Source organism: Drosophila grimshawi, unplaced genomic scaffold (assembly GCF_018153295.1).
Source record: "Drosophila grimshawi isolate 15287-2541.00 unplaced genomic scaffold, ASM1815329v1 contig_848, whole genome shotgun sequence".
Classification (NCBI taxonomy): Eukaryota; Metazoa; Arthropoda; class Insecta; order Diptera; family Drosophilidae; genus Drosophila; species Drosophila grimshawi.
In genome coordinates, this window is record NW_025063692.1 from 14,158,711 (window position 1) to 14,172,551 (window position 13,841).

The following is a 13,841-nucleotide window of genomic DNA, read 5'->3' on the forward strand; positions in this document are numbered from 1 at the left end:
CCGAAAATAAAGCATCATCTGAGTTGTTGCTCTCGTTTACTTCCTTTGCGCTTAATTGCAATTACGTAAAGCTTGAGGCAAATGAGAGGCCTCATCCTCATCCTCTTCCTCGATCTCACTGCTTCCAGGCTCCGGCAGACTCGGTTTAATGAACCATTTTCGCAATTGAAAATTAAACAAGTCGTCATAGTTATAATATGAACACTTATTAAATATCTCATTGCTCAAGAAACAAAAAGAAAATTACGAAAAAAAATATACGTAATGTGTATGATTGAAGATTGAATCAAATTAAATGTGGAAATTAACTTGTTAGAGCGCCGACGCTTAATGAGTCGCAATTGAGCAAACCAGGAAATATATATATATATATATATGTATATTTCTTTCGCTGTTTTAGCAAATTAGTAATGTCTTTAATCTCCACACATATTTATAATCGTAATAAGATAATCAAATTTATGTAACCGCATTCATAGTGAGTGAGAAGTTTGCGTAAAGCACTTGATATTTACGTTAATTAACGAGTAGACAAACAATAATTGGTATATACTAGAAAAATGATCTAAAATAAACCAGTTGGCCCGGATTGTCTTTCTCACTGGATTGGCAAGGGCTAGAAATCAGAATTTGGACGGAAGCTTTAGTTTTATGACAGATTCGTTTGAATAAACGAAATATGTCCGGATAATGAAAACTTTTAAACAAGAATTAAAAAAATAGGCATTCAAGATTATATGGAGGAAAGTATTATAAGCTGAAAGGTTGGGAAATTCTGTTTATTTATTTCTGTTTCCAGTTATTTTTTTGGTATCTGCAAAGAATGTTAGCTGGATTGTCGTTGCCAATACTTGCCGAGAATTAGCAAATAGAGTTTTCTTTTTACTGGGAAATATATCTGTTACTCATAAAATTTGCAATGACTTTATCTAATTGCAGATATAGATGGATCAAGAACGGGAAACCGTTTGACTGGCAGGCATACGATAATCGTATGTCCCGGCAGCCCGGACGCGGCTCATTGGTGATCACATCGCCCAAGGATGAGGATCTGGGACAGTATCAGTGCTTTGCCAGCAACGAGTTTGGTGTTGCCACATCGAATTCGGTGTTTGTGCGCAAGGCGGAGCTGAATGCATTCAAGGACGAGGTGGCACGCAGCGTTGAGGCCAACGAGGGTGATCCCTTCTCACTGCAGTGCGAGGCGCCCGACGGCTGGCCAAAGCCAACGGTTAACTGGCTGATCCAACAGAGCATCGGATCGGGCATCAAATCGATCAACAATTCACGCATGACCCTCGATCCGGAGGGCACGCTCTGGTTCTCAAATGTGACGCGCGAGGATGCCAGCGATGATTTCTACTACGCCTGCTCGGCGACCTCGGTGTTCCGCAACGAATACAAGATCGGCAACAAGATACTCCTCGACGTCAAGCAGATGGGCGTGAGCGCCTCCCAGAATCGACATCCGCCCAAGCGTCAGTACGTGACCCGTAAGAATGAGGTGGCGCTGCGCGGCAAACGAGTGGAACTGTATTGCATCTATGGCGGGACACCGTTACCACAGACGGTGTGGTATAAGGACGGGCAGCGGGTGCAGTGGAGCGATCACATTACGCAAGGCAATTATGGTAAATCGCTGGTGATCAGGCAAGCGAATCTCAACGATGCAGGCACCTACAACTGCGACGTGTCCAACGGTGTGGGCAACGCCCAATCCTATTCGATCAATTTGAAAATCCATGCGATACCCTATTTCACCGAGGAGCCGGAAATACAAAATGCCGCCGAGGATGAGGAGGTCGTTTTCAATTGCAAGGCCGCTGGACATCCGGAGCCAACGATCCAATGGATACACAATGGCAAACCGATTGCACAGAGCGAACCGAATCCGCGACGCACAGTTACCAATAGTTACATCAAGATTGTGAATCTGGTTAAGAAAGATACGGGAAATTATGGGTGCAACGCCACCAATTCTCTGGGCTATGTCTACAAGGATGTGTATCTAAATGTGCAGGCCCTGCCGCCAGAGATTCAGGAGCCGCCCCGTGCCGAGTTTTCCGTCAACGGACGCAACATCACAATGAAATGTCGCGTCTTTGGCGCACCCAAGCCGCAGGTGAAATGGCGCCAGAACAACAACTGGCTGACCGGCGGACGTTATACGGTGCTCGCCTCGGGCGATCTCGAGATCAAGGATGTGGCTTTTGCCGACAATGGTAACTACACCTGCCTGGCGGTCAACAAGTTTGGCAATGCCACCGCCCAGGGTTCCCTGGTGGTTAGGGAGCGCACCCGGATCACACAGGAGCCGCAGAACTATGAGGTCGCTGCTGGCCAATCGGCGACATTCCGTTGCAATGAGGCGCATGATCCCAATCTGAATCTGACGATCGAGTGGCTCAAGGATGGCCAGAACATCGACTTTGATGCGGAGGCGCGTTTCGTCAAGACCAATGACAATTCACTGACAATTGCCAAGACCATGGAGCTGGATTCGGGCGAATATACGTGCGTGGCCAGAACTGAACTGGACGAGGCCACAGCGAGAGCCAATCTAATTGTTCAGGATGTGCCCAATGCCCCCAAATTGATCGGCATCACATGCCAGGACGACAAGGCGGAGATCTCCTGGGAACCGCAGGGTGACAATCGCTCCCCCATTCTCCACTATACGATCCAGTACAACACCTCGTTCACGCCCGCCTCCTGGGATCGGGCGTTCGACAAGGTGCCCAGCACGGATTTCTCATTTGTTGTGCAGATGTCGCCATGGGCCAATTACACATACCGTGTGATTGCATTTAACAAAATTGGCCAATCGCCGCCGTCCGGTCACAGTGACGCGTGCACCACACAACCGAATGTGCCATTTAAGAATCCCGAGAATGTTGTCGGCCAGGGCACGGAGCCAAACAATTTGGTCATCGAATGGACACCGATGCCGGAAATTGAGCACAACGCACCCAATTTCCAGTATCGCGTTAGCTGGAAACGTGACATACCCGCTGCCGCCTGGGAGAACAAGGATATCTACGATTGGCGTCAGAGTAATCTATTGATCGCCGATCAGCCGACATTCGTCAAGTATCACATCAAGGTGGTCGCCATCAATGAGCGCGGTGAATCGAATGTTGCCGCCGAGGAGGTAATTGGTTACTCGGGTGAGGATCGTCCCCTCGAGGCGCCGACCAACTTTAGCATGCAGCACGTGACCAGTGCCACCAATGCCTATCTCGGATGGAATCCGGTCAGCGAGGAGTCTGTACGCGGCCATTTCAAGGGCTACAAGATCCAGACTTGGACAGACAAGGAGGGCGAAGAGGGCTTGCGGGAGATTCATACGATCCATAGCAAAGCGCTCGTCACACAATTCAAGCCAGACTCCAAGAATTATGCCCGCGTTCTGGTCTACAACGGACGCTTCAATGGACCGCCCAGCGCTGTGATTGACTTTGATACCCCCGAGGGTGTGCCGTCAGCGGTGCAAAGCTTGGAGGCATATCCGCTTGGATCCTCCGCCTTCTGGCTGACCTGGAAGAAACCGCTCAATCCCAATGGCAAGCTAACCGGCTACAAGATCTATTATGAAGTTGTCCGCGGCAGCTTTGTCGACGAGCGACGCGAATACGATCCCCATATCACCGATCCACGCATCACACGCATGAAAATGGCCGGCCTGAAACCGAACACCAAATATCGCATCTCCATTACCGCCACCACCAAAATGGGCGAGGGTGCCGAGTAAGATACACGCACGCTTCAACAAATTCCCTTTTTGATCTCTCTCTCTCTCTCTCTCTCTCTCTCTGCAGGCATTACATTGAGAAGAGCACACTGGGCGAGGACATTGCGCCCCCGTCCACGCCCTCTTTGACATGGGAACAACTGTCGGCGCCAAATGGTATGCCCAGATATCGTATTAATTGGGTGCCCAGCACTGATGGACGTTCAGGCTCACACTTTTTCACCAAGTACAGGTAATGATGACAATCAAATGAGAGTACAATTTGCAGAGTAACCCAAATGGTTTCTACAATAAGAGTTCGAATAGCAATTGATCTGCTCATGATATAGGTTAATTTATATTCCAAATTTATTCTTTACTATTAATATTATTATTATTATTCCAATCACAGATATTCTTTTCGATATACTTTTAAGTAACGTGGCTCAAAAGCATATTCAGAAGTTGTGTAGATTAATGCAACTGATAAAACGATATATTTACGATCTAAATCTACTAAAAAATTAATTAGAAAAAATACAATGATAAAGCTCGATGGGGGGAGGAAATAGAAAGGACTAACCTTCAAGTATATATAAGTTGTGTATATTAAATTACAAAATATTTACAGAATCAAGGGTGAAACGGAATGGAAGAATGAGCACCCCGAGAAGTCAGTTGATTATCAGGAGATTGGCAGCCTGGATCCGGATACCGTTTATGAGTTCCGCGTTGTATCCGTCGATGGGCACTATTACACGGAGAGCGCCACCAGCGAGATTGATACGAACAGCATCGAGGGACCAATAATGGTGCGAAATGAGAGTCTGGCGAACGCTGGTTGGTTCATTGGCATGATGCTGGCTCTAGCCTTCATCATCATCCTGTTTATCATCATTTGCATCATACGGCGTAATCGCGGTGGCAAATACGATGTGCACGATCGAGAGTTGGCCAATGGCCGGCGGGATTACCCGGATGAGGGCGGTTTCCACGAGTACTCGCAACCGTAAGCATCCCTTCTATAATTGATGATTGTCGATAACCATAAAACTCTCCATTCTTTGGCTTTACAGTTTGGACAACAAGAGCGCTGGTCGCCAATCCGTTAGTTCAGCGAATAAGCCTGGCGTGGAGAGCGATACCGATTCGATGGCCGAATATGGCGATGGCGATACAGGTAAGATCGATAGTTAACTCCACTTCATCCCAAGTGTTCCAAGTGTCCCAGTCCATGTCTTTGTTTTTGTATAATGTTTTTCTTATATTTTTTTTGTATTGTTTTTTTTTTTTGTATTGTTTTGTTTTTAAATTTTCATTCGTTTTTGTCACAATTTTTTTTGTTTTTAACGTTGATGATCATGATGATGATGATGATGATGGTGATGATGGTGATGATGATGATGATGATGATGATGTAGCTGTGACCACAGCCGCCGGCCATGCCGCCACCGCTGCGCGCAAGGTTGGCATTAAGCAGCCATCGACTTCGCCTCAGTTTCAGTCTCAGCCTGGCCAGCTGCAGCCGTTGCCGCCGCCATACGACTCCAACACCATGAGCCAACAATTTCACAAAGCCTAGTCCCCCCTATCCCCCCACATAATTATCTTTCTAATATTTCTGTTGATGCACGCACACACATACATACACACACACACACACACACACTGATACACAAGCGCACCATCTAATTGTTGTCGTTGGCGGCAACGGTGGCAGCATTGACGTCATCTTTCTTCAACCATTTCGTCCAGGTAGCAATTTGTCCGGTATTCGCTTTAGTATTTCTGCATTTTTTGCGGCTGTTTCTTTTTCTTATTTTTTTTTTTTTTGTTTCAAACAAAATAAATTGTTTTTTGGCTGGCTTCCTGTGTCGCGCTTCGCTAAATCGTTTTGTTACCTTTTTTATGCACGCGTTCTCCTTCTCTACATACATGAATATGGTTAAGCAACACAAAGGCTAAAATGATCAATTTTTAAGATAAACATTTGCGCATATCTCTCCAGAAACCTAGAGCAGAAACTGTATCGATTATTAAGGTTGGCAAACATCAGCATAATTATGTTTTGAATATGCTATTTTGCTGTTACTACTTAAGTTAATCGCAGATAATTAAATAATCAAATATATAGATCTTAATTTGTAAACTATTCTGATTCTTTGTCAACATTTTCAGAGCAAATGTTTTATCAAATCATCAGTTATTTATGAGTAACAAAATTATTTATTTAATTGTGTAAATATATATATATAGAAAAACAAAAAGTTTATAATATTTCTGTGCCGCTGGTGTGTTGCCACTTTCTTGCATTTGTAAAGCTTGGCATATTTTGGCAGCTTATTGGCTTATTATTGACTTTTGGCGTGTGACACTATACGGAGCCAAGTGGATGATAATTCCTATGTACATATTAGCGAACGTATTTGCCTTTATATACCCTTGTAGGAGCTATTATAAATTTGTTGTGATGATTGTTAACGCATCGAAGGAGACATTTTCGATCCGATATATATTCTTCATCAACATCACTATCCATGTGCGTCTGTCCGCCCGACCGCATTTTCTATAAGCCGTCAGCCGTGAAACAGAAAACATTTAAATAAAACATATAACTAAAACGTACAAAATAATGCAAATATTTCGAGTTCTGAACTAAAATTTACATGTCTACAAGGGTATGCAATATGCGGCATGCCTAAGTTTATTTATTTATTTTTTATATTTATTTATGTTAAGCTTTAGCATCAGAGCATGTCCGTCTGTCTGATTTAAACAAAAATGTATTAATTGTTTTAGGCTATGTTGATTAAACTTTTGCCGCATATTTATTTTGCCAGACCAGGACTTATGTAGGTCATCATATATAGCTCTCTGCAAGGGTATGTAATTTTCGGTTTGCCGAGGTTAGCTGTTAATTTTTTTCTTGTTTTGTATTTGTTCTTCGTTTCTTTTTAATGTTTTATTCATTTTGCACAACATTTGATTTACTTATTCGTATCATTTTTTTCTTTTCAACACATGAAATCTAAAATAAAAAAAAAAACAAACAAAAAATACTACACCAAAAAAAATATATATATAAAAAAAATAAAATAACAACGAAACGCAGGCATAAACGAAGATGGTTCCTTTATTGGCCAATATGGACGCAAAGGACTTTGATTTAATTTGTAAGCAGCAACCCGAACCAATTCGAACCGAGCCCCTCCACAACAACAACAACAACAACAAGAACAACATCCGCAACAACAACAACAAATACAGCCCAAAATTCTACATGAAAATCAAAGTTTTTCTTTAAGTTAATTTTTAGTGCGACAAGTTTATTTTCTATATGAATGCGAATATTTTTTATAAAATAACTAAAACTTAGAACTAAACACACAAAAAATGACTGCCAAGCAAAATGAAGTTAAAGAACAAACCATAGCAGCGATGCAGCAAAAACTCCTTAAAAAACAATTACATTTATTTATATAACAATCGAATAAATCTGACGACTTGACTCGCCCAATTAGCGACAGTAGCAGCAGCTGAGAAAGCATCAAATTCAGTAACAGAAACGAAAACCGTTACCCAAAACACACCATCTTCAACTCAACCGCCTCCCAACCCACCACACCTTTCTCAATAAAGCAGCTGCGTGTTTCGTTGCTCGTTCTCTCACTCTCACTCTCTCTGTCTGTCTCTCTCTATCCACCTATTTATCAGACTAGCGCTCTCAGTCTGCCCTCCCCCACACTTTTAACATGTAATGCATATGCGTAAATACATAATTAAATTTAAAATTTTGTTTAAAAAGTAATTAATGTAAATTCACCGTTTTTAGTTTCCTCCTCTTTGAAAACAAAAAAATTGCATACTTGTGTATTTTCTTTTAAATTCTATTTAGTTTTGTTTCATAATTTTAATTTTGTGTACAATATTTTTAAATGAAATATGTTTTACCTTATTATTTCTTAAATATATATATACATTTTTTTATCAGTTCGCTTGGACTGCAAAATATAAGGAAATGTTGTAAACAACTGTATTTTGTAAACAGTTTGTTTTTTTTTGCATAAAAACTAAAAACAAAGAAAAAAATGCATATTATGTTTTTTTTTTTTTGTGTGAAGTAGAGCTATTTAATATTAAAAAAAAAAAAAACTATAAAAATATTTAATTTTTATATGACTATATTAGAAAGGAAAACCAACAAACAAAATAAAGAAAAAGTAAACAACAAAGTGTAAATTTGAGTCATCATTTCAAAAGTTGCCCACCAATCATTTCAATCTAAGACTTTGATGTCGATTTCAAGAAAGATACAAAGTAGTAGTAGTAGATTGCTTCAACATAGCTGTAATGCCCGTGGATGAATGTGTTGCTCTAAAATATTCTCTAAAAAAAAGTTTTAAATGTTTTGTCAGAGAAAAAAGACAATATTTTGAGTTGCAAAACCCGATACCCCACTTAAGTTTGTACGATGTAATTACCAGGTAATGTTTATGAAGCATGCAGCTAATGTATGTAGTTATTTTGGTTATATACATACCCAGTAGTTAGAGCCTAGTTCATCCCAATTTAAAAACAAAAAAAAACAATAAGAAAAATACTTAAAACTATACGCCATAAGCACGACTAATCAATCGTCACCGTTGGCCGTGAATCATGAATCAAGCGGCTAACTCAATAAACCTGCAACATACAACCAAAAATAATATATGATACTTAATAATACTTACATCTTTACACCTAAACGCGTCTAACTGAACTAACGCAATCAAAATTCAAATGTACACACATAAACATAAACTGGTGTTGGTTGTGGCTAAAACAAACACTTAACCCAACATTCAGCTAAAGACTTCAGCAATTTGTAATCGCAACAATTTCCTTTATTCACAGGTCAATTCACTGAGGACGGATCCTTCATTGGGCAGTATGTGCCCGGCAAGCTGCAGCCCCCGGTTAGCCCACAGCCGCTGAACAACTCCGCTGCGGCGCATCAGCAGCCGCAGCTGGCACAGGCTGGAGCCTCAGCCGTTGGTGGTGGGGCCAATGTAGCTGGCGCCAGCAGCAGCAGCAGCAGTGGCGGCGGCGCAGGAGCTGGTACAGCGAGCACGGCTGCCGTTGCCACCTACGTCTAAGAGGCGTGGCAGCTGCCTTCATTTACTTTCAATTTGTGCATTCAAAATCAACATCCAAGTTTATTTACTACTTCTGTGTCTGTATACATATGTATGACTGTGTGTGTGTGTCTATGTGTGTTTGTGTGCGTGTGTGTGTGTCTGTGTGTGTATGTATGTGTGTGTGTGTATGTGCGTGTGCGTATGTGTATGTGCGTATGTGTGTAAGCAAACCAAAAGCTTTTTAAGTGTCTACTAACGTGAAAAGAGAAAGAGAAAAATTTGTATTTTCAAAGATGCGCAGTTGAAAAAAGTTTGTGTTTATTGCTTTTTTATGTATGTAAAAAAAAAAATAATAATAATAATCTCCGCCTTCTTCGATGTAATGAAAACCAACACAAAAAATTATATACGTTCAAAAGATGTCATATTAAATATCTGACGATATTGATATTGCATATATATAATAATATAAGATTGATGCATCTCTTCGTTCTCATCGTTCACCAGCAAGTAAAATCATGTTTCATTTATAAAAATTCTTTTGTCAAATACGATATATATACCCTTGAAGGTAAAGTTTCATTTTAAATTTAGCCATCGATTGATCGGAGTCCAGTTGCTGACATCTAAATTTCTTTATAAATTTAAAAAAAAAAAACGGACCGATTGATCCTATGGAGGCATAACACTGATTACTAAAGGGATTGGTCCGGGAATCTTTGTCAACAAAAAGTTTTTCATAAAACACATCTCTTAAGCGATTGTTCCTATGTCAGCTATTTCACATGAAAATCCAATCCGGCCGACTCCGACATCAGCACTGCCTGCAGCGAAAAAGAATAAATTCAAGATTCATTAAAATAGCTTGAAAAGTGAGGGACACGGATAAGGACCGACTATGTAGACTCTGTTAGTGATGTTGATCAAGAATATGTATGCATTATTAGGTCGAATACATTTCATTCAAATTTTAATTTTAAATTTCACGACAAACTTAATATAACATCTGCAAGGGTATACAAAAGGTTTTTTATAAACGTTACACACGTCTGCACAAATCTATAATATCCTGTAAAAGGGTATCAAATTAATGTACAAAAAATTATATTGAAATGAAATCGTCGTAAGGAAGTTTTCATTCCTATTTGTGTGTACTTATTTCATATTGCTAACATAATTTAGTTATTACTACAGAATGTAAATCAGAAAATACAAAAATGTAATGCAGCTACTTATTTGTGTGTAATGATAATAGGTGTGATGTCCTCATTTCTTTGCAACATCGGCGATCAGAATCTCAATTTGGTGGAATAATAATATATTTTTTAATTGCAAACTTGAATTCACTTACGCCTAGTGTTCAAGCAATAATAAGCGGTCAGTCAAATGCAAAAAAAGTGAACATATATTTCTTAAAAATCAATACTTTCCCATTAATTCATTTTCTTCCACGGACTGTACCAAAGAATTAATTCACTGCCGACATAGGCAAGACACAGAGATATTTCTACAAATGGATTGGCTATAATCATTCAATATTTGTAAAAGTCATTCTTCATTCGTCAATAACGTTTATTAACTTTTATTTGCAAATTGTTCGCTGTAGGTTCCAGTAATGTAGAATATTGTGAAGATGATCATTGAAATGAAGATGAAGTCTTTTGTCCAACAGTTTCGTTTCTTTTCTTTTCGAGCATCTTTCATAGATGCGGTTCGAGTTAGGAGCATAACTTCAACACATTGGATATTTTTCAAACTGTGCCCATACCCACTGCACCCATTTTTGCACTCAAACACACAGAGTTCGTCATTTGGTACAAAGCATTTATTTAATGAAGTCAACATAAAACACAGAATTTGTAATATCAGTTTCCAAAAAAGGCTTCAATTTAAAAAAAAAAATCGGTCAATCGCAATTTTTGTATACCATCTAAAGAAGTGCAAAAAAAGAAAATTATAAATACATTTAAATTTAATAGACAAAATTTATATATTTTTCAAATAACTAATATTTTATAAAAACAATGTAAGGCTATGCAATTAAAAACTTCAATACAATTACTTAATCTTCTGAGATTTAATATGAACTTAAAATGGATTAATATGAACATAAAACACTTGCATGTATTTTATGTCTGTTGAAGATCGTGTGCTTTAACTCAAGATGAAGTTTACATTTAGACAAAATTATTTTTCAATGTCTGTTGAAATAAAAACATTTATTATGACAGTTAATTATATAATTTCGAACAATTTAAATACAGCAAATGATTGCAATTGAAATGATATAGTTATTAATAATATAGTCCAAATCATTGAGATGAAATGGTTTGCTTGCTGCAAATTCGTACTGTGTAGCAATACAAATTTCTTGTGTTCAGTGTACATGTATATGAAAGTTGATATACTGACATTTTGGTTGAGCAATCAAATTACTGATGCAATTTTTTTTTTTATAAATTTACAACATGAAAATATTTATATGCTTATATTTGATATAGAACAAACAAATCAAATAGTCAAACAATCGAAATCCATGGTAATATTTAGCTTGCGCCTTTCAAAGTAAATATTCTAAGAAACAAAAAACAAAAACAAAAAAATAGTAATAATGAAATAATCGAAAAACAATAAATTTCAAGCAACTTTGTGCAAGCTTAATATTAAAATATATACACTAACAATTTATGGCAAAAAGTTAAAAAATGAACTTAATAATTGAATTGTTTATTTTTCGTATGTGTGCACTAATTATTATAATATGCCTAAGTTAATTTATTTTGAAAAACGTCCATAGCATAATTCAATTCTGTAATACTTAAATCGGCAGAAAACCTATGTTTATATCTCCATACGTATAACTTACTACAAACCTACAATGAATTTAAATACATAATTTCTTGTCTACTTATAATTATTTCCATAAGTAAAGCAATTAGGTAATTTGAATTTTTTACGCAGCATATTTGCGCTTAGAGCCGATAATAAAGATTGAAAGATTTATCATTTACAAAGTCAAAGTCAGCCAGTAAATGCCCCATTGAGGCACCGAAACTAACTGCCATTCATATTTTACAAGTTCCGAATTAGAATCTCACTCGGATCAATCCATTCTTTTTGTTCCAATACACGATTTATTGAAAGTACGTTAGATTATATACCCGCAAAATAGCCTTTACTGCAAGCGATAGACATATATATCTATGATCCAAAATCTACAGCATTTGAAACATTTTTAATTTGTTTTTTTTTTTTTAAATTAGATTATAAATTCAACTATTTATAATTATTTCATGAAATAAAGACAAAATACAAAAGCCTAACAATATCTTAAATATTTATTAAATATAATAATAATTATATAATATACAAGTATATATATTATACACATATTGAACACAATGTATATTTTTTAAGTATGTGCATTATATGCATACATACATATGTATACTTAAATAGAAGCTATAAAAGTCACTTGGCTATTGAGTTGCTCTGCTTGCAGAACTTGCTGTAAAGTTCTACGGCTAGTTATCCCATTGAAAAAACTATAAAATATATGTATAATGTACACTGCTTAATTTGCTATGAATGTACATACATATATGGTAACGTATATGTATATTATGTGGCTAAAAGCTTCGAATTATTTCTTTATAAACATACAGGGTTGCTTAGACAAATTTTTGCAAAAGATTATATAAAAAAAAAATAAAAAAAAAAATTGAATTAGTTTGGTATTAGGCACTGAAGAGCATTTTGTTGTTGTTCTTTCAATTAGATTTTAGCAAAATGTTTTGTATGTAATGAAATTAGCTTGAACAAACAGTCCAAAATAAAAAACAAAAACAAAACATAAAAACCAGGAGACCAAAAAAAAAAACTCATAATGAAACCCACAACAACAATTCATAACACCTGCAACACCACGCATATCCCAACGAATGAGATGAGAATTAAGCAAATGAGCGAGTTTTGAGGAAGACAATTAAAAGGTGGTCAGAAAGTGAAAATACTAAACGGAAAATAAGGATAGGGATAACGTCCTTACGTTGGCACATACATTACATAAGCTGCCACATATGAAGCATATATATACACTTATACACATACATACATTTGTCTATGTATATATATATAATTATACATATAATTACATGTATAGCGGACAACGATCTAAAGTTCATAATAAAGCGATACACATATAAATACATTTACTTATGTATATTTGTATACTTAAATATATATGTACTTATACATGCATCAAATACATAAAACATATAAATAAAGGCAGATTTTTAAGATTTTGCATAGATATTGTGATTTCTTAACAAAAATAGTCAATATTAAATCAAAACAAAAAAAAAAATATATATATATATATATATACACAAAACATTCATGGAAATTCCCTCATTTTTTATATGTTCCCATTAAAATTAAGGGTGCAACAACATATAGCACATTCTCGGAGCGGCCGACTCTATACCTTGCTCTTTCTAAAATGCATTTAATTGCCAAATGTTTCGAGCGGAAAGTTTAAAGCGATAGATTTTCCAAATAACGTTATTCTTGGATAGAACACAAAGGAAAAACAATTTAATTAACTGCACTGCCGGTCGGGTTCTATTCAGTTGTTAGTATTGTGTCTGCTTGCAAGGAAATAGTTAAATATTGCAAGAGCAAAAATAAAAAGGATAACTGAAAACTTTTTAACCAAATAAGTCGCAGCCATTATGCAATGTAGAAGGAAGGACAACGTGTTTTTAAGCAGATGGAATAATATTATTTGCACAATACTGTGATTCCTAAACAGAAGAGTCAATCTAAATAAATATATGTATATACATACATATTAATATTGATTTGACCCGACAATTTATGTGTTTGTATATTTTGTTCACTACACTAAAACTGTTTACAATTTTGCACTATAAAAATGTATTCCTGCAAAATATTTATGCCCAATATCCAATTCCACAAAACTAATAATTATT

The 13,841-nt window shown here is 37.1% G+C and overlaps 1 protein-coding gene across 3 annotated transcripts in view; it reads left to right on the forward strand.

Annotated features, from left to right (window-relative positions):
- The window catches only part of LOC6565826 (neuroglian), a 35,871-nt gene extending 26,935 nt beyond the window's left edge, over window positions 1–8,936 (forward strand). The window contains exons 3-8 of one of the 3 annotated variants that reach the window (XR_004365322.2): window positions 940–3,747; window positions 3,819–3,983; window positions 4,362–4,739; window positions 4,807–4,910; window positions 5,152–5,485; window positions 6,843–6,904. Coding sequence is in view for 2 of the 3 variants with exons in the window: in XM_001992714.2 (XP_001992750.1) it covers window positions 940–3,747; window positions 3,819–3,983; window positions 4,362–4,739; window positions 4,807–4,910; window positions 8,624–8,865 (3,697 nt within the window). In the remaining variant the exon portion in view is untranslated. Of the gene's footprint in view, window positions 1–939; window positions 3,748–3,818; window positions 3,984–4,361; window positions 4,740–4,806; window positions 4,911–5,151; window positions 5,486–6,842; window positions 7,822–8,623 lie in introns of those variants that run through there. The other 2 variants (XM_043216194.1, XM_001992714.2) reach the window with 2 other exon arrangements.
- The last annotated feature ends 4,905 nt before the right edge of the window (window positions 8,937–13,841 follow it).